The 22,235-nt window shown below is 34.2% G+C and overlaps 1 protein-coding gene across 3 annotated transcripts; it reads left to right on the plus strand.

Annotated features, from left to right (window-relative positions):
* Positions 1-5,076: 5,076 nt before the first annotated feature.
* LOC145329228 (uncharacterized) lies at positions 5,077-9,504 on the plus strand. Of its 3 annotated transcripts, none has more exons than XM_080173276.1 (7): positions 5,077-5,119; positions 5,317-5,569; positions 5,656-5,712; positions 7,846-7,971; positions 8,185-8,307; positions 8,541-8,602; positions 9,381-9,504. In XM_080173276.1, exons 1-5 carry the CDS (start codon positions 5,111-5,113, stop codon positions 8,241-8,243), a joined length of 504 nt encoding a protein of 167 aa, XP_080029402.1. In that variant the 5' UTR covers positions 5,077-5,110; the 3' UTR covers positions 8,244-8,307; positions 8,541-8,602; positions 9,381-9,504. The 3 variants fall into 3 exon arrangements, with proteins under 3 accessions (XP_080029402.1, XP_080029401.1, XP_080029403.1); XM_080173275.1 differs by lacking the exon at positions 9,381-9,504 and adding an exon at positions 8,674-8,817; XM_080173277.1 differs by lacking the exons at positions 8,541-8,602; positions 9,381-9,504 and adding an exon at positions 8,442-8,468.
* Positions 9,505-22,235: the final 12,731 nt, after the last annotated feature.

Raw genomic sequence — 22,235 nt, forward strand, 5'->3', positions numbered from 1 at the left:
GCTGGAGAGAGTACAGAGAAAAGGATGCCTAGCTATACTCAATGGAATGAAATCCACCCCAACGGCTGGGATGGAAGTAATGTTGGGGCTGGAACCTATAGTCTTTCATTTACAAGCACAAAGCATCAACACATACAAGAGACTGATCTGGAATAACAGTTGGACAGTTCAGCAGGCTGAAATAGTTAGCGAAAAATCACATGCAGTTATTATCCGCAAGCTTGCCAAAAATATTAAATCAATTTTCTTACCCAGAGACAGAATGGTACACACACAATTTGTACCAACACAATTCAGCACAAAAATTGGCACCAGAAAGGAGGCAAGAAACAGCAACCTAAAACCAGGTAGCAAGGATCAGGAGATAATCACATGTTTCACGGATGGTAGCAAAATGGCATGAAGAGCAGGATTTGGCTATATTATAACTGGAGGAGGACTAAAGATCAGTGGAGCACAACACCTGGGGGGTGAGACGACTGTCTACCAGGCGGAGTTGCTGGCTCTGGCAGAAGCTGCGTTCACACTCATAACAACAATGTCAGGGATAGGACAATAAATTTCTACCTAGATAATACTTCAGCTATAACGGCCATTCAGAACTATCAAATACGGAGCAAAGTTATCTTCGAAACCAAGAGGCTGCTAAACAAGCTTGGAGAAGACAACAGAGTGCTAGTTGCCTGGGTACCTGGACACAAAGGCCACCTTGGAAACGAGGTAGCCGACAGAAAAGCGAAAATGGGAGCAATGATGAAAATACACACACCTGGAGAATGCATTCCCATCTCGGACGCAAATATCAAAGCTGAGATTAAGAACTACACCTACAAAATCTGGCAGAGAAGCTGGGAGAAGATCACAACATGTAGACAGACAAAAATGATGCTACCTAGTGTAAGAAATGGTATGTGGAGAAAATTAATAACAAAGCCCAGAAGGATGATGAACATGATTACACAAATTTATACTGGCCACGCAACACTTGGGTACCACTTAAACAACATGAAAATAGAAGTTTCACCGACCTGCAAGCAATGCGAAGAATTTGATGATGCTGAAACAGTAGAGCACTACCTAACAGAATGCCCAGCTTTCAGCCATGCAAGACAACAACATCTAGGACATATTTTCTTGCGAGTTATAGATCTTCCCACTTTAAATCTTGATAGCGTACTTAAATTTATTAAGGTGACCCGTAGATTCGATTATCTAGAGTAAAAATATTGTGAAACCCATAATATCTTAAGGCTAGAAAACCTAGTCGATTGAAAATTTGCAAAAACCTTGCAAAACGTTTAAGCAGAGTAAGCTAGAAAACCTAGCTGAAACCATATTTGTAAAAACCTTGCAAATCCGTACCAGCTAAAACCTAGCCAAATATTGTAAAGCTAATATTTTGTTGTTAATTTCTTCTCGTAGCTGATTAATATTTGCAAAAACCTTGCAAAAAATTAATAGACTTAAAGTGTTCACGAAGCTGGGAAAAAGTTGATATATGTCACTGATTAATGTTTTTTAAAAGTACTATTTTGAGAATTAAGTCTTAAATACTTCCCATTTAAAAATAAATCAAACTTTAAAAAAACGAATTTATTCCCTTGAAAACATCGTTGTATTTTATTATACATATCTTAAAACCTATCAAAATCGACAAATAACAATCTTTTTGTTGAAGTTTACTTGCAAATTTAGAGTAGAATAAATTCTTTTGTTACATACATATTAAACTAACCAAAAAAGTTTGTAATTTCTTTTTACGGGGAGATTAAATGATTTTTACCGATAATCGAAAAGATATTACCAAATATGGGTATAAGGTCAGCTGATTTATAGTTGTTGATTGTGTAACATAGCACCCTCATCCTATCTCAATATTTACTACTTGCTAAAAAAGCTTCAACATACTGCAGAGCTAAAAATACAATTAGGCCCCCACATAATTGGGGGATTTTACTATAGATTGAGAAAGTTTTTAGCTATTATGGTTTATTATTTTGGGGTAAAATTCTTGCTTAGATTATATTTGATTAATTAACTAAAATCTATAAAAGATATTTAAAAGAAACAATCTTTGAAACATGATTTAATTTGCTATAAGCGTTTTCTAAGTACAGCCAGGTTAAATCAAATACACACACACACAAACATACATAGGACTCCACAGAACTTGATTGTTTAATACTTCAAAACATGGAATAAGATAAAGAGCACAAAAATTATATTCTTTTAATATTAATCTGTTATTCATGGATGTACATTAATTAAAGCAAGGCTTTTATCTTAATCCTAAACAAAATGTAAAGATGGTTCCTGAGGTAATAAATCAAGTCAGTTAGCAATAAACCTATACAAAAATTGAAATAAAATAACATGTTTTTTCAGTTATGGGAATAAAATTATTTACTTTTTATAGCTATTGAAATTTTCCCGTACTGGTCCAAACTTACAACTTAAAATACACTGAAGGGACTGCGACTTTTACAATATTTAGTAATGTTTGGTTTCTATACTTCAACTTAACAAAATCCATTGGTACCATTTGTACCACAAAAGATAAGGAGGGGGGACGAAGAATGGAAAAGGGAAACATGAATGGCCAATGTAAGTGAATGAGTGTGTGTGTGTGTGTGTATAATGACAGATATTTAATTAAATTCAACACATAACGAGATTATTTTACGATGATAAAATGCTTTTTTTTATGTAAATACTATAGAAAGACTGCTATATTTTATGCTGAATATGTGCAGCAAATGATATTTGTTTATTCTATTTAAACATTTTAATTCTTAAATATCATGCTTTCTACAGATTTAAACAATTTTTCTTTTGTCACAATACCTGCATAAACAAAGCGGTATTTGGTTAATGATTTTATAAAATAAACCAAACTTTTTCATTACATTTTAGAGAAAGTTCAAAGATAAATATTAATAGAGATATATTACAAAAATATTTTCTAAGTATAAATTTTTTTGTTTTTATCTGCAAGCGAAGAAATAACTTATTTTCTCTTAGTTTAATTGATGCTCAGATTTTAACATTATTTTCATGTGGAAATACTTTCCGCATTTTAAACTGATTTTTTTCTAACTTAACTGAACTTTTAAGGCATAATTCTTTGAAAATTACTTAAAATATAAAAAAAGGTAAACGAAAATGCATTTAAAAAAATTAAATTCGCGATCACTTTAATGCTAAAAGCTAGAAAACCTAGCTGATCTTACATTTGCAAAAACCTTGCAAATTCGAAGCGGCTAAAACCTAGCCAAATGATCTTAAAATCTCATAACTAAAATGCATCGTATTAAAAGTTTAAATCTTTAGTGGTTTAACTATTTTAACTGAGTCTGAAAGATAAAAACATTTAAGGTTAAATTGACAGACACACACCCAACTACTATCAGGACGTGGTATAGTATAAATAATTGAAATAATTGACCATGTGTGACATGTGTGTCCACCGTCTTGTAATATAATATTTATTTTAAACTAGCGAAATCTCTGAAATTTTTATAAACACGCTATCTTAGTTGTTGGCTCAACAACTTTGGCTACTTTGATAAGATTTTAATTGGTTGATTCTAGGCTGGCAATATACAAACTTTTCAACCTATAACTTTGGACCTTCAAAATGGTAGTTGTATATATCAACATTGGGGATCTACATCAACTTATGGTCTTATCCCTTAAGATCCCTGACTTTAACTTACCACAGAAATTTGGGGACTATTTTGTGCAGCTATTAAATAAACTTAAATTTGTTTCTGTAATATATTTCAAACTAGCTAGTGCATCCCTAGCATCTAAAGGACTATATACGATGGGGGAAGTCGAGGGTAGAAAAATAGCCTAAAACCATCTCAAAACACAAAAAGAAATAACTGAAAATTATTTATGGATATTTGTGAACCTTTGGATTTTGTACATTTCAAAACCTATCTATAATACAAAGTAGCTTGATGTCTGTCTGTCCCTTAAGATCTTGGCAACCACAGAACCGATTGGATTCTACTCTTTAGGGAATATACCTACTGGTACTGTGGTGAATTTTGGTTTATCTTGGGGGGTGGGACACCCTCAACCCCCCCAACCCCCCTTATTTTTTATTTTAGATAGGTACCTATATTTTTCTTTGGTAGGTTTTCTATTTGTGTCCGCCGCAAGAACTCCACGGCTCGGATTAACACATATATGGCGAACTACACAGATTAATTTAACAAAATTTTGTGAAAAAAATTAATGTTAAATAAGTTGATTGTATTTAAAGTGAAATTGTACACTTATTGATACTGGTGTAATACAAGAATTAATACAGATCTTACTATTTCTAATTAGTTGTCATTTGATATGCCAAGGGTGAGAGCTAACATTTCATTTAAAATTGACAAAATATAATTCCATCATTGAAATAGTTGTTGATGGATTATTATAAAACATTTTAACATGAATTTCACTTTTTTATATAAAGGGCCCCCAGCAGATATTCATATCAAAACCTCTGTGTTTATGTTTTTTACTTAGCAAATATTTCTTCAAAACAATAAAATGTTCATGCTTTTGTGTTATTTCTTAGACTAGGGGCTACTCCACTAGACACATCTAATTGTGCTTATAATATTTTCATTTAAAATATTTAAGAAAAAATATTTCTAATATAAAGATGTTTACAATATTAGCACTGCTCAGTGGGAACCATTATTGTGGTAGTATTGTCAATTTATCTTGGGAGGGTGGTGGTACCCTCCCACTAAATGGTTATAAATTTTCCCTGGACTCAGATGAAAAAACCTGTAAAAGTAAACCAAATTGGAGAATAGTGAGATCCTTTAGAGCAAAAACACACACAGACAGACAGAGAGGGATCCTGTTACTATTATATAGAAAAGTTATGCTTTTAAATTTTATTGACAAGGGCAAATTATAGAAATATATTTCAATGAATTAAATAATGTGTTGAAATCATTGCTTTCTGATAACCTTGGATAAAACATATTAAAAACTTTGTTGTATTTGTTGTTTGAAAAATGACACTCTTTAGATAATAACAATAAAAGAATTAATTTAATGATAAGAATATTGATTTATATTTAGTTGCTTTAGAGATATGTCAAGTGTAAGATTTTAAATTTAAGATTATATTCAGTATATAATTATATAAGGCATTTCATTTCTTTTAATTTTTCTTACCTTATTAATATTAATATTCTTCAGTATTTGTAATGAGGTTTTTAGATATTTTAACTCCCATAGATGCTATGGGTGCAGTCACAAGTTTTTTCCATAATTTACACAAATGTGATAATATTTTAGGTAATATGGTTAGGCATATTTTTATTACAAATTATAAGATTCTCTTGCCAAGCAATGGTGACTAATCCTTTGACACCTGTGAGAATTCCAGGATCACAAAATCCTATGATGATGGGAATACCAGGAGCACCAGGAGTACCAGGAGCAACAGGAGCAACAGGAGCAACCTGGCAAACCACACAATGGACAAAAGAACAACAAGCTTGGTGGTATTGGTGGAATTATTGGCAGAATTCCAAGAAGAAAGAGAAAGGTGAAAATTTCCCTATTAAGAAGATTTGGAGGTCCCTTACATATTACATTAACCCTCCCTTATTTTAGTTTATTAAATTCTTTTAGTTGTGGAAGAAGAAGAAGATTGTGGTAGCAGCAAATGGACCCTAGACAAAGAAACAGGTCTGATTGCTGTTTTTGAGATATTTTTAGTGCTGCTTAAATTAGCCCATTAGTGCCGAGCGCCACTTTTATGGACCAATCGAGCTGAAAATCTCAGGGAAGCTTTATTATGGTAAAAATGGAATTCCAATTTTTTTTTGCTCTAGTGGCGTGCACAGGAAAGTTAAAAAGCAATAAAACCCGGTTCCGCATGGTTTTAAATAGCCAACAGGCGTAGGGACCCGTTTTTGGGCGGTTTCCGCCGGCATTAAAACCCGTTTTTTGGCTCCAAAAATTAAAAATGTAATTTTTAAACGCCTAAAGTGAGATGAGCAGTTTCTAATACTACGATATGATCCGTAATTGAAAACTACATAACCTCATGTAATCTATAGAGCTACAAATAAGATACGAAACGATTTATATCACATTTAGTGTTTTGGCTAAAGGTACCACCCTTTTCAGTTAAAAAAGCCCGTTTCCTAGGAGTTTTAAAATTTTGATATCTATATGTAGACGGGCATTTATAACCAAGTAGAGCAGGGTAAATAAAAACGACGGGCATTTATAACCAAGCCGAGCCGGGCCTATATAGAACGTAATAAAACGATAAAAAAATCATATGAAAAATAATAATTTCAATAAAACAAATTCACAAATGGATGTACTTGCCAATAAACTTTAGATTTAACGATAAAAATCAGCGACTTTACTATAAAAACAAAAAAGTTAGAAGGGGTATTTTGAATTCACCTCAATTTTCGTGGTTTTCAAATTTTGTTGAGCTATACTGGCAAACGGAAGTAAGCAAAACTGCCTGCTCCAGGAGAAATGAAAACCAGGGTAGTAGAGGGGGGATTCACACTGAGAATGATGCAATTATGAAACTGGAAACCTGTTATTTTTGTGATTTTCTGGAACCGGGCTATAAAAACCAGTTTGGCACTAATGGGTTAGCCTTTAATATATTTAAATGCCACAATCTGTGCTTTATTAATATTCCAACTAAAAATAAAAAACATTTTAAAATTTTTTGGATTTGTTACTTTCATGTTTTTAAATGAGTTATTTAAGCAAACAAAATTTAGCATAAATGGATATTTAAATCCCAAGGTATTAAATGATGAGCTAACGCTCGATCATTTAATACCGAGGGATTTAAATATCCATTTATGCTAAATTTTGTTTGCTTAAATAACATTCTATTGCAACAAAAAGGTGAGGTTAGCAAATAATTTCTTGAATAAAATCATAAAACGTTTTTTCATTTAATTTTCATTTCTTTCACTGTTCTGTTTTTATTTGACATTAAAAATAAAAATCATAAAAAATCTTCCAAATTAAAGAGAAAAAATCTTTGAATTATTGGTCAATTTAAGTTCAAAGATTTTTTTATTGTAAAAAGTAATTTTTTTAAAAATATTTTAGAAAAAAAATCTTCTAACAAAAAAAAATTATCATAATCCAAGATGGCGTCAATACATGTAAAATAATATTTTCAAAACAAAAAATGAAAACTTGAATATCTTTTTTCACAGATTGAATTTCAAAAATCGGTCTGACATTTTTTCCAAAGTCAGTATGATCTATCGAATGAAAAAGGTTTGAAACTGATAGAACATTTCTTAATACTAAAACATATTTTTTCCTCGTTTTTTCCCACACTTCCAAAAAATGAAATTCAATGAAAATTAAATGGTTCTCACGTTAAAAAAATTTTCTCACAGGTCCAAAAAATGAATTTAAATGAAAATCATATGTACCATTTAAATCCAAATAAATGGTTCCCACATTCTAAAAATTTTCCCACGCTTGACATTCTTGAAAAATGCTAAATAAATGGACATTTAAACAAACCAAAGATCGCGTTTTTTGCAATGGAATGATATAATCTGAAATAAAAACAAAGCTATAAGGACTAAATAATAAAATAATGATTGAAAAAATGTACTTTTTAAATTTTGAGTTAGCAACTTTAAAGTGTGATTGTCAATATTCTTTTTGATTTCAACTTTATATTCTTATTGTCATTGTTTGAGCATGAATTAAATTAACTAAAATAAAAATATGAACCAAAAATGTAGGGTTTATAATGAAAATTGTGAATGGTTGTTTTTTTATCTTTACAATGCTCAAAAGAAATATAAATTATAGGAATATGCTACCTTGTGCTGGAGCAACATTTGAGTTGGCTAGAAGCAAGGAATGCATGCATGAGTGAGGGCAATGGAGCGGATTTAGCATCAATCAATTCTCAACAAGAACAAAACTTTATTGAAAGTGTGTTTTATTTTATAATTTTATCAGTTGGTTGTGGGGGGGGGGGGAGGCCGAGGGGGGTTGAACGCCACCCTATAATCTTGTCTTTGCTTCATTCACCCTTTTAATTAATCAATGAGTGGGGGTATTCAACGCCCCCCCCCCCCCACGACCATTAGGGTTATTATTTGAACATCAGGATATATATTTCAAAATATTTTTCTTTTTCACTAGGTGTTGTAGTTGAGGCCAAGAAGAGGCTTTGTATACCAAAAATACATCTCTTTTGTTGATTCTGGATCGGATTGAATTCTCGTGCCCAGGAAGGAAACTGGGTCTGGGCAAATGGAGATCCAGGTTACATACCTATCATTTTTTTAACATTTAGAGCTTCTTCAGACTGCTGGAAGATTAGCAGTAAATCTGAAGCATTGTTCTACAGCAATATTTTAACTTTGTATTTTATAAATGTACTAGTTTATTTACTCTAGTCTTAAAGGGAGGGCAGTGAATGTCAGGTAAATAGCATTAAACCACCTAATAATATTTAAAAAGCTTTACAGTATTTACAGTATTGTTTTACATTACAGTTACCTACAAAAATTGGTATCCTGGAGAACCAAATAATCCTAAAACAATGCATTGTGCAGAGGTTCTTTAATTTTATTCTTATTTAAATTAAGGATTTTAACAAAGCTTTGTAACTAACATTTATGTATTTAGTTGTTTTATTATCGTGGGGATTGGGAGTGGGATGAATATTATTGTACTGGCGGTGGAAAATCTGTTTGCAGCAAGAAAATTCATTTTTAAATAACATTGTTAGCAGATTTGAATTTTTTTAATGTTATAAATTAATACCAACTACTGATTCTTATTTCCTTTCCTTTTGTGATAATTTTATTTTAAGTTAAACCTGCTTTCTATGAAATAAGAGAAGTGTTCACAATCATTTAAATATTAATACTAACACTGTTTTACAAAATTATATGAATATTATAAAACATCAAATTCTTTAAAAGTTGAATTACACTGCGAACCAAAAAATAGGCAAATCTGAATTTTCAGAATAGCAGCTTCAATATTCATTTGGGATGATTTTAGTATAAATATAAAATATAAATGCATCATTTGGTTACAAGTTTCAACTGTAAGTTTTTTATTAATCAGCACTAATGAAGCACAAGATCTCAAAAACAGCATTTTGGGGAAATACTGGTGAATCAAAAAGATATGCAAATCCAAAGAAAATCAATGGGCATATTTTTTTTGGCACTTTTCTCCTCTTTTAAAGATTGATTCTGATAAAATAGCATTTTTTTAAAGGGATGTATGCATAAATAATTATGAAATATGGTATGTGGCAGAATTTAATGATTTTTCTAAATAATTATTTTTTGAAAAAAGAAAATTGATCCCTATCACTTTAGAGGACAGCTGCTGACCTCCAGTCTTATGGATGAAGCTAAATACATGTTAAAGAGTAAAATTACACTCAAAAGTATACTAAAATGTTTTTGATGTATTCAAAAAAAAAACATTTTAAAATCTTGATTTTGAGGATGATGACCTTTCAGATGCTCCTATTGGTGGTGATGGTGAGCCAAATATTATCTAAGTACATGACCATTACAACAACTTGTCTATTAACCTATGTACCATTTTTTATAGTCATATATAGCAGCCTCCAATGGAGCCTCCTGACAAGAAATATAACCATAATCTAAAAACTACAATATTTACCTTACAAATTGAAGTAATTAAAATTCTTTTCTTTTTTAATACTGCTTGGTTGGAGGCTGCTATGACTACAGAAATTGTAACATAGCCTTAATATAAGTTGTCATCATGGGTATGCACTTTGATAACATTTGGCTCAACATCACTTTTGCTTGATTTTATGTCAAAACTTTAAATAAATTTAACTAGATAAGCATCTATGGTTGTTTTGATAAATTTAGTACTTAATCTGTAAATTCAATCACAATTAAAAATTTTTCACTTAAAAAATATTCCTCAAATTATCTCAATTCACCAGTTTCACAGAACTTAAAAGAAGAAGTTTTAAAACAAACAAAACTATGTAAAAATTTTGTGGGGGGTAATTTGGCTCAGTAATTTTTGTCATAAAAACATATGTCATAAAAGTACACTTGTCATAAAAAACATATGTCTCAAAAGTACACTTGTAATAAAAAACAACATTTTTCATAAAGTTATGTTTGTCATTAATTACATTTGTCATGAAGATAGATTTGTCATAAAGGTACATTTGTCATTAAGGTACATTTGTCATAAATTTGTGTATAAATTCATCCTAAGGATTGATTGACTTAAACTGTTTTTAAACTATTTTTGAAAGGTATATCAAAAATATACTTTGACACCTGTAGAATCATACTGCAAAGCCAAAAATGAGAACAATTGCCCACATCAATTTTTATTAGGATTTTAAAGTTTATTTTTTACTATGGATTAAATAATTTTTACTGAATCGTGATGTTTCTTTCCTTTGTAGGTAAAATACTCAGCTTTTAGAGTGTCTTGCTTCGTTAATATTGTATGCTAGTATACAGTAAAGTTAGGTCTTTTGATTTTATCTATCAATACTAATTAGAAATTAATTCTTTACAATATATCAATGAATTAACATAAAAATGTTTCATGTCTATGATACATTAAAACACATAAAAATTGGCTGTAAAGGGTTAAATAAATTAAGATAACAACAAATGTTTATGCAATACAACAAATTTATTTTTGTCATATATACATTTATGATATAAAATAAGATTATTCAAACATATTTTTAAAAATATTTTTAAAAAGTATGTATCTTTTATGAGTAGGGTTTTCATTCTTTTCATTTTTATTAAATAAAATTATTTAACTACGTTTGAAATAAGTCACTTTGTGAAAACACTCTTTCGGTAATTATAAGGAATTGAAATGAAAAAGGATTTCTTATTGGTTTAAATTCAGCATTATGTTTTTTATTGTATTATGTCAGATTTTTCAATGAAATTTATTGTTTTAGAAAAAAAAAAATATTTCCATTGAACAGAGTAATGTTTTTTTTATTGTATCAGTATAAAGTGAATTATATAAAATTATTCACTAAGTTACAATATTACACGAAGTAAAAAAAGACCTTTTGATCTGGTAAAAATTACCAGAGCAACAGTAAAAATTAATTTTTAAATCCCCCCAAAAAAGTTTATTGGGGACTTAATTCAAATTTGGGCTCTGCAGTCTGATTCTATAGGTGTCCTAGTATATTTTTGACCCCCCATTCAAAAATAGTTTAAAAACAGTTTAAGACTTTTACTAAACTTAGATAATGTCTAAATATAAATTAGTTACGTTTTCAATACAATGTTTTTATTATGTTTAGTACTAAATAAAAAAAGTTCTCCATTGTCTGTTGTATTTATGACAAATGTAATTTAGTACAGATGTACCTTTATGAGAATGTACTATTATGAAAAATGTACCTTTATGACAAATATACCTTAAACTGTTTTTAACCTATTTTTAAAACGTATATAAAAATATACTATGACACCAGTAGAATGAGACTGCAGAGCCTAAATTTGAATTAAGTCCCCAATAAACTTTTTTTGGGGGATTTAAATATTAATTTTTACTGTTGCCGTGATCATTTTGATCCGAGCAAAAGGTCTTTTTTTTATTTGGGTAAAATTCGTAGCTTTTAGAGTGTTTTGCTTCATAAATATTGTATTCTGGTATAGAGTAAAATTAGGCCTTATGATTTTACTATAAAAATTCACTAAAAAGTAAATTCTTTATAATATATCAACGAATTAACATTAACATGTTTGTGTTCTCTCACTTATTTTAAAAACATAAAAAATGGCTGTAAAGGGTTAAATGACAACAAATGTTTATGCAATATAACAAATTTATTTTTGTCACATATACAAATGTGTTATAAAATAAGATTATTCAAACTTATCTTTTAAAATAATTTTAAAAAGTATGTATCTTTTATGTGTACGGTTTTCATTCTTTTCATTTTAATTAAATAAAAAATATTTAACTACATTGGAAATAAGTCACTTTGTGAAAACACTCTTTTTTTGAATTGTAAAGAATTATATAAAACAAGACTTCTCATTGGTTAGATTTCAGAATTATTTGTTTTATTGTAAATGTTAGATTTTTCAATGAAATTATTTTTTTTGGAAAAAAAAAATTATTTCCAATGAACAGAGTAATGTTTTTTTATTGTATCAATATAAAGTGAATTATATAAAAATGTTCTGTAAGCCACAATATTACCCGAAGTAAAAAAAAAGCTTTTGCTTCGGTCAAAATGATTATAGCAACACTAAAAATTAATTTTTAAATCCCCCAAAAAAAGTTTACTGGGGACTTAATTCAAATTTGGGCTCTGCAGTCTGATTCTATAGGTGTCCTAGTATATTTTTGACCCCCCATTCAAAAATAGGTTAAAAACAGTTTAATGAAAAATGTATTTGTGACAAATATACCTTCATGAAAAATGTATTAATGACAAGTGTACTTTAATGGCAAGTGTATTTATGAAATTTGTGTTTATCACGGTAATTTTTTTTAATGGCAATTTTACTTGGGAGGGTGGTGGTACCCTCCACTAATAGTTATAGTTATAGGAGAACCATAACAGTTTAGCAGTAAGCAAAATCCTTCAGAGCAGACAGACATAGATTTAGTCACTTTATTTTAAGGATTATTAAAGAAGTTCTTGAAATCAAGGTCACTTTTAACATGTCTATTTTTTACATGTTAAGTAGAAATGGGATGCAGAAAAGTTTTGCTTTAAAAATATAAATTTAAAACTATTAAAAATAAATATTAAACTTATTGTGGATATTCAACTATGGAAATTATTATTATTGTTTCTTGCTCAATGTCTACAATTATAATGAATCAAAACTTTCCTTTCTCAAGCTATTTTTTGGAATGTTAATTTAAGTGAGAAATGTATATTTATAATAGCTGAAAAAATTTTCATTCAAAACGGCTTATAAAGTAAGCTATTAAAAACCTTAATATTTAAGTATAATATTTGAAGTTCCTCAATTTCTGGGAATACTATAATGTAATTTTTAAATACAAAGATAACAACTTTCATAAAAGAAATCTCTAAAATCCGACAGTAGGATAAATGAACATCAATACTTGTAGAGTGTCATAACTTAAAAGCAGAAAATAAATATATAAGTCCAAGTTTTTTTTTCTTAGGGATCCCAATTGATTGGACATTAGAAAATAAATGGATGTAAATACCCAATGATATAAAACTAAATTGCAAACCTCTAAAATGGTAAGATCGACTTAACAAATATTAACACTTGTATCAGAACTGAATAATCATGATATAAAAAATAAAAGTCAAAACTAAATTTTAAGTATATTTGTTGACAAAATGCTTAAATGCAGGATAAGGACATACTTGCATATTTAGGACTGGATTGTAGAGATGCTTTGTTATAACATTGTAATTTGTTGTTCTAGAAATCAGTACTCCAAAAATGAGATAAATTAGATAACCTTATCAACTTAAATTTTTTTGTTAAAAAGGTGAAAAATTAACATGTTTAAAATGGACTTACGGAAATTCTGGTAAAGATTATAGAGTTGCTATGCTTTTTAAATCGTACCCAACTACAACTGGAAGCACCATGCAAAGTTTGAAATTATTTAGTAGGACAATTCTAATATGCCTAAATGAACAAAATGAGGTTTTGTAATATTCTTATTAACTTTGTTGATAATATAAGCTGGTTCTCAACGGTAATTAAAAAAAATTATAATATAATTGCAAGTATAGGACAATCTATTAACCCTGTTCGCTGGGGGGGGGGGGGGGGGGGAGGCGTCTTATTTATGTCTGTCAAATCTTTTTTCTATCTTTCTGTATGTTTGACTGTCCCTCCTTCTGCTTTTTTAATTCTAAATAAAAAAAAATAAACCACGCATAAATTTTCATAATTCTATTACAATCGTGTTATAATTTAAAACATAATTAGCAGCTTCGCCCCTAGCCTCTAGGAGCTTTTTCTCTAAGAGGTAATGAACTAGATTTGATCAGTTTCTTTGAAGGAAATCAAATTGCATTTTGAAGATTTTTTTTTTTGGGGGGGGGAGGAGATTTTTTTTCTCTCACCCTCCAAGAAAATAGCTTAAAACCAACAAGATCTTAAGTTTTAAACAGACAGATATCAAGCTACTTTGTACTATATATATGCCTTAAAAACCTGTTGTTATAAAGTGATTGATAAAGTAAAAATGCCAAAGTCATTGTTTAATACTTTTAGAGTTGCTACGCTCTCTAAATCGTACTTAACTGTTACAGAAATCATCAATTCAAGTTTAAAATCGATAATACAACTCTAACAGGCTTTTAAAGATTTCTGGAGACCTGGACACACCCCACCAAAAGGCTTGTTAGGTTAGAAAAAAAAACACGTAGAAACGGTTTACACAGGATGTACTGGGACTGATACTGGATATTGAAATTATCCGGAAACTGGATATCCGACTGATTTTTTAAGCTGGAAATCTGATTATCCAGCAGAATATCGAGTAATTTGCAAGATATCGAATGTTTTTGTGCTGCGCTACTTATGGATATTATCATCCTTGTTTTTAGTGAAGCTACTCTTTAAATGGTATTGTCTGTTCTTCTGTCTGTCTGTCTGTCAGTAATGCTTATTTGTATTCTGTACTCTAAGAACTTCAATAAGTTTGCTACTCATGGATGATAACATCCTTGTTCACTCTAGATCTAGATCCTGTTGCTTATGCCATCTTAAAACCTTTTTCAGTTTGTCAATCTATAAATTTCTTATTTCTGTTTGCTCTCATAAGAAAACATTTAGTTGTACCTATGCTCTGCATCACTAAGCTACTTATGGAAAAGTTAGTCCTTGTTAATTCTATATTTTAACAATTAAAATAGTAGGGGATAATTTGCAAATATCTTTAGGTAAACAAGCATCTACTCTATAACTAACACTGTCTGTCTGTCTGTTAAGTAACCATGCTAAATTTATAATAGTAAAGTATAATTTGTATATCTATAAGTAAATAAGCATCTACTCTATAACTCACACTGTCTGTATGTCTTTTATGTAACCATGCTAAATTTATAACAGTAAAGTATAATTAGTATATCTATAATAAAATAAGCATCTACTCTATAACTCCTACTGCCTGTCTGTCTGTCTGTTAAGTAACCATGCTAAATTTATAATAGTAAAGTATAATTTGTATATCTATAAGTAAATAAGCATCTACTCTATAACTCACACTGTCTGTATGTCTTTTATGTAACCATGCTAAATTTATAACAGTAAAGTATAATTAGTATATCTATAATAAAATAAGCATCTACTCTATAACTCACACTGTCTGTCTGTTATGTAACTATGCTAAATTTATAATAGTAAAGGATAATTAGTATATCTATAAGTAAATAAGCATCTACTCTATAACTCACACTGTCTGTATGTCTTTTATGTAACTATGCTAAATTTATAATAGTAAAGGATAATTTGTATATCTATAAGTAAATAAGCATCTACTCTATAACTCCTACTGCCTGTCTGTCTGTCTGTTATGTAACTATGCTAAATTTATAATAGTAAAGGATAATTTGTATATCTATAAGTAAATAAGCATCTACTTTAAAGTGTGTTACTTTATTTTATGTTTTATAATTATTTGGCCACAACTTGGTCAAAAATGCTCACAAATTAGACCTTTTTCGACCAAAGATACTCAAATGGTTCCTTTACAAGCCCAATCAATCAGTTTTAAGATATCTTTATATTTCAAGGAAAATTGATGAAAATACTAAAAAACAGCAAATTTGGGTGTTACCTTTTATGTGCACAGATACCATAAAATTAACAGAAAAAATACTTATTTTTACTTTTCTGTCATTTTTAAAGTTTGATTCTGTTAAATTGGCTATTCTTGAAGGGATTTATGCATTGAAATATACTGAAACATAATATTGGACAGAAATTAATGTATTTCAAAGAAAGAAATTTTGGAAAATAAGAAATTCGACCTCTATCACTTCAAAGGACAGCTGCCAACCTCCAGTTGACAGGATATAGTTAAATACTTGTTAGCAATAATAATTAGCCCAAAAAGTAAAATAAAAATTTTGTCTATCATGAACGTAAAAGTTAACCTATTTATATCAATAATGTTTGATTTTTTAGGCGAAGTTTTTCTATGTTTGAGGTATGTATGTCTGTTTGTTCATACTTAACAGTTAGTTTTTTTCGTTAAATTAGACATGATAAAATTATCCTATCTATTTCAAACTTTGATGATTTCTGTAACAATTAGGTAAGATCTGGAAAGCTTAAAGATTTACTTACAAAATTAATTATAGAGTAGCTGTAAAATTCGCAGAGAAAGAACATAAATAAATTCAAACATATTATACTTTATTTCACAAGTTTACGTTATTGCTAAGTATATTCAAATATTTTATTACACTCAATTACATTTGTTTATTGTTTAAATAATTAAATTTTGAATTATGTATACTTGTAGATAAAAAAACTCATAGAAGTATACATTTTTCTTGCTTTCTTTCTAAATCAGAAGGAATGTGTTTATGTAGATCAGCATCCTCTTTCAGATTTAGAGCTCCCTTTGGACTGCTGTACATATCAAAATTACCATCATGAACAACTATGGCAAACTTTAGTTGATGGAACATTATTGAATTTCTAAAAAATTTATCATATTCATTTCTGCTCTGATTACTCCGCTCAACTATAATACTGGTCTCATTATCTGAATAATTTAGTTCCCAATCATCTCCCCAAGCTTCAAATTCATGTTTATGATCAATATTTTCATCAGCAAATACAATGAAATTCTTTATTTCCCTGAAATCTATATTATGTGGTACAGAATGAATATTGATATAATTGACATGTCTTGGCTTGTTTACTAGATCATTTAGATTTTCTCTTTTGTCGAATTTAATGTCATAGTAACTCCAAGATATATCAGCATATTTTCTAGAAATGTTTGTCTTTACATCTTCATATAATTCTCTATTTTCTAATGTGATTTTCTTTTGAACTTGTTTTCTTCTTTCTTCTCTAGGTAAACTAAGAAACTTCTTTGTATTTACCTCTCTGATAATATCTTTAGAAACTCTTGAGTATGTTATGATTGCAACACTCTCATCCTGGTCAAATAGTTTGTACTTCTCTAATATTGCCATAGTTAAGGCACTAATATTATGTTTATTTTCATTACAATAGTGATGACACAATGGAGCTTTTCCTTTTTTATAAATAAATTCATGTAGATTTTTATCTTCAATTGCTCCAGAACTATTTAGTTTATTGTTGTTATATTTGTCCAAAAAAATAATTGCATGGGAGATTGTCCTAAGTACTATATTTCTCATGTTTACATGGTCACCGATACCGATATTTAAACCACATATGATAATGTTCCTTGCTTGAGCACCCTGTAATTCCTCTAAACATGTTATCAATATTCCATCAGGTTTTTCGATGTATTCTTTAAAATCTCTGACAACTGATGTAGTTGAGGAAAAGTGTTTATTTAACAATTCAAATAAATCAGTACAACCTGTTTCATTTGATAATATAACAACACTTTCTTTAAGTTTATGTATGAAATATTTGTTTACAGCAGCAACAGCTAATAAACTAGCATCAATATCATAAATATTTCTGTAGTAAAAGTTATGGCTACCCATGACATTAGTTTCAGGAGAATAGGACATTTGTTGAGTAGAATCCTGTTCTAAAGCTTTAATTAGATTTATAATTTGTTGGGAATTTCTCATATTTTTGGTGAGATTAACATGTACAAAATTATGATTCACTTTCATACTTTCTATCCACTCCACACTTTTATCATTTCCATCCTTAGATACTTTAAGGTTAACACAAACAGTTTCTATAGAGTGAGGAAAAACAATTTTTTCAATTATCATTTCATCAATGAATAAATGATCACAGTGATTATCTCTTAAAAAACTGTTTAATGCATTGATTATATCAGTTTGTTCAGGGTATTCATAACTAATCCCTAAATCATTAGTAGTAATAACTTTGATATTAGGATAAGAGTCAAAATCTAGTACAGCTATTTTGCTCATAACAGAAGATTCAGCTTTTTTAAACATTCCTTTAGAAATTTGTGTAAGTGTTGTTATATTGTGGTAATACGACACCCAGACGGACAGGCCGTTTACAGAGTTGCTTCGCTGTGACTTATGATAACAAACCCCCTGCACTAATCTTATTATATCACCATCTATCTCATGACCGCTGTTGACCCCGCACCCAGCGGTCAAACTGACCTGCCTAAATGTGGGGAGGGGACTCAAACATGCAACTATCACGAGTTCCTCACGCGCTTATATAACCGGGAGGCGTTGCCTCCCCTTTTACCACCGCTGCCCCCACAGCCTGTCTACCGTCGGGAGCTAAGCCCTAGCGCCCCACACCCCCTTCAAACCTAACCATTGTTATAATCTGTTGTATATATATAGTAAACATAACTTGTAAATATTATTCAGTTTAAATATATAATTTCTGTATGATTGAATCCTGCTTGTTTGTTTGGTAGAATAATTAAAGGCTAGGGCTCGTTGAATCCGAACTCGTTACCCCGTGGGCCGAGAACGCTCGGCTTACCAGAACTTGGTGTCAGCTGTGAGATCGAGCCTTACAGAAACTAGCCTATTCTACCTCTGATTGGACCCTTTGGCAAGTAAGGGGACAATCAGCCGCCAACTGACCCGTGAGACGGCCTTTTTAGGTCGAATTTCCATCATTTTGAACGCAATATGTGGGCCTCTGGCCTACGGCAAGCAGATTTAGCCTGCTAAAAGCGCCAGTTAAGACGCTTTTTCCGTGTCGTGTAGGAGTAGCGCTAGGTGCGCAGCCACGGCAATCGGATAATTTAGCTCAGACGGCTACAGAACTGAGTCTAAATTGGCAAGTGTAGCTGGGACAAGCCCCAGGACACCCAGGCCAAACCTACGAGACAGACAGCTGGGTGCTGGTCTCCCTAAGAAGGCAATGTGTGGCTGCGAAGCTTCAGCACACAAGTAAGCCCTACCACTGCGACGGATAGCAGATTTTGAGCCACAGGCACGGCAGGACGGGACATTCCCTGCCGCTGCTTCCCAGGATTCGAACCCGAGGCGCTGCAGGACGGGCCATTCCCTGCCGCCATTTTCGGGATTCGAACCAGCGGCGCTGTAGGACGGGTCATTCCCTACCGCCGTCACCCCCTCTGAACCTTGCAGGACGGACATTCCCTGCTGCCAGTGCTTCCAGAATCACACCTAGAGCTCCTAGTGATAACAACACATAAGTGTGTATAAATGTCAACCAAGTGATAAAAATAAATATAAAATTGTTGACCCAGTGATAATTAATAAGCTCTAGTGATTCGAAGCTACAGTCTAAGCCACCATGGTAAGCGATACCACCATAGCTGCGGTTCGGCCACCACCAAAGTTTCTGCCAACCCCAGCCGAACGAGAGGCCCCCTTGTCTCAAGGGCAGGACCTCCACTTCCCCTGCCATATCAGGGTGAGGTTTCCTACCCCTGACCCTGCCCAGCATGTACAGGTTGATGCCATGATTGATTCTGGCAACCGTGTACCAGGGTCTGCTGTAATTTCTGAGCACCTCATGCACGCGATGGGCGTGCAACGCATGTTGATTCCGGACAACACCCAAATCCTGACTGCTAATGAGGAAGGCCAGCCCCTCCAGGTAATAGGAAAGTTAAAAGAGTTATATATGGCAGTCTCACACACTCTTATACTCCATCTATACCACGTGACTGTGGTCCGGAACCTCTCACACCCTCTGAACCTAGGAGGGTATTTTCTCAAGGAGTTCGGAACTAGGCTCTGTTTCGACATGCAACCACCTTGCTTGTGGGTGCGTGGGGAGTTTATCCCACTCCGTGGCGTCCCCATTGACCGGGAGACAGCCGAGAGAGAGCTAAGTTATGAGGGGCCTCTGCCAGGCCCCCTGCCTGAGCAGCCGCGTGTGGTTGAGAAAGGCACACACTGGGTGGACGCTGAGCTCAACGCACACAAGGGAGCTAACCTGCTAGCCATGGGGTTGCCCCCAGTGCCCAAGGTGCCAAGGGAGAGCCTGCCAACAACGTTTCCTGAGATTGCCAGCCCTCCAGAACCAATCTTCTCCGCCGACACCTTTATCAACGGCCAGCCGTGTCCACCTGGCCCCCTCTACCTGGGACCTCCAGCCAGTCCACCAGCCAAGCCCGAGTCCAGACCCGTCAAGTCGCGGTCTGATGTACCCGGAGCCACACTCAACTCTCAGGCCTCAGCCTCTCCCGGCGCCGTGCCCGTCAAGTCGCGGCCGGACGCCCACGGAGCCAAAGCTGGACCCAGCGCTTTGGCCTCTCCCAGCGCCGAGCCCGTCAAATCGTGGCCGGACGCCCTCGGAGCCACACCTGGCTCCGACACGTCAGCCTCTCCAGACGCCGAGCCCGTCAAGTCGCGGCCGGTGGGTCCCGGAGCCAAAGCTGACCCCGCACCAGCCACGTATAGGCTAAGCGCTGTCACCCCAACTGATGGCCAGCCACCCCAGCTCCGCACAGCCAAGCGGGTGGTCCTGCCTGGCCGCGGGGTTATGGCAGTCCCTGTTGAGCTAGTAGGCCATCGCACCAAGGATGTCATCCAACTAGCTGCCCCAGAACAGAGGTTTGGGGAGGATCTTGTCATTCCAGAGGGCCTGTATGCCCACAGGCCTGGCTCTGCCACTGTGTTTAGAGTACTAGTGGTCAATGAAGGGGAGATGCCCCTCTTGCTGGATGCTGGCCTCCCAGTGGCAGGGGAGCTGGTCAAACCTGACATTCTAGAGGTCTCTGATACGCCTCCTCCGCGTCTCCACTCGTTCCAAGAACCTGCTGAGCCTATAGAAATGCAGGAGTTGTGGGAGGCCCTGGAGATGGAAGACAATGAGTTCCTACGCAAGGACCCCTTGCTCAAGAAGGAGGTCTGGACTATGTTGTCAGAATACAGGGACGTTTTCTCCAATTCTACCCCCGGCTGCACAGATGTGGTTGAGTTGCAGCTGCGCCTCAAGCCAGGGACCCAGCCGATCCGCCAGAGATTTAGGGATCTGAACCCGCGGCAAGAGGCTGAACTGGAGAAACAACTGGACACCTGGATACAGGAGGGAGTTATAGAGCCGTCAGACTCCGCCTGGAGCAGCCCCCTGGTGCCCATCAAGAAGAAGGACGGGAGCACCCGCTGGGCCGTCGACTACAGAGCCCTCAACAAGTGTCTGGAACTGGACAGCTACCCCCTGCCTAGGATCCAGCAGTTGGTGGAACGAGCTGGCGGGCACCGTGTCTACAGTGCTTTAGACGCGGTGGCCGCATACTACACCATCCGTGTGTCCGAGGACAGCCGGCCCTGCACCGCCTTCACCACCCCCAAGGGCTTGTATCAATGGAAAAGGATGCCCTTTGGCCTGGCTACGGCACGTCTGTCTATTCCAGGTTTATTGCAGGGGTCCTAAACCCACTAGGCACAGCCAACCTCCAGTCATACCTTGACGACGTCCTGACCTTCCACCAGGATACCTGGGCCCACCTGGCCAGGCTCCGAGAGGTCTTGGAAGCCCACCGCAGGGGAGGGATCCGCCTCAAGCCAGCCAAGACCAAGCTGTTCCGATCCAAGGTAGATTATCTGGGCCACACCCTCAGTCGTGAGGGGATAGCCATGCAAGAGGACTATATTGACCGTATCTTGGACTGGCCAGCCCCTAGCACCCCCAAGGATTTGCTGGCGCTGCTGGGGTTCTTTGGATACTACCGCCTGTTCATCCCAGAGTATGCAGACCTCACCTACGAGATGAATCGACAGAAGACGGCCAAGGCCCTAACCTGGACGCCTGAGATGGAAGCCCAGCTGCTGCAACTCAAGGACAAGTTCCGCAAGGCCCCCATCCGAGCGCCGCCCAGGTTTGATTTGCCGGCGGTGTTCCAGCTCACCACAGATTTCAGCAGCCGCGCCATCTCTGCCATACTGAGTCAATGTCAGGATGGCAAGGAGAGGCTGATTGCCGCCGTGGGGCGCAAGACAACCGACCCTGAGACGCGCTACCCGTCCTGGAAGGGAGAGATGGCCGCCATTATGTATGGGATCCGAAAATTCCACGGCATCTTGTCCTACCGCAGCTTCCAGATCAACACTGATTCCTCTGCCT

The sequence above is a fragment of the Acartia tonsa genome, chromosome 10, assembly GCF_053477335.1.
Source record: "Acartia tonsa isolate MP-2025a chromosome 10, ASM5347733v1, whole genome shotgun sequence".
Classification (NCBI taxonomy): domain Eukaryota; kingdom Metazoa; phylum Arthropoda; class Copepoda; order Calanoida; family Acartiidae; genus Acartia; species Acartia tonsa.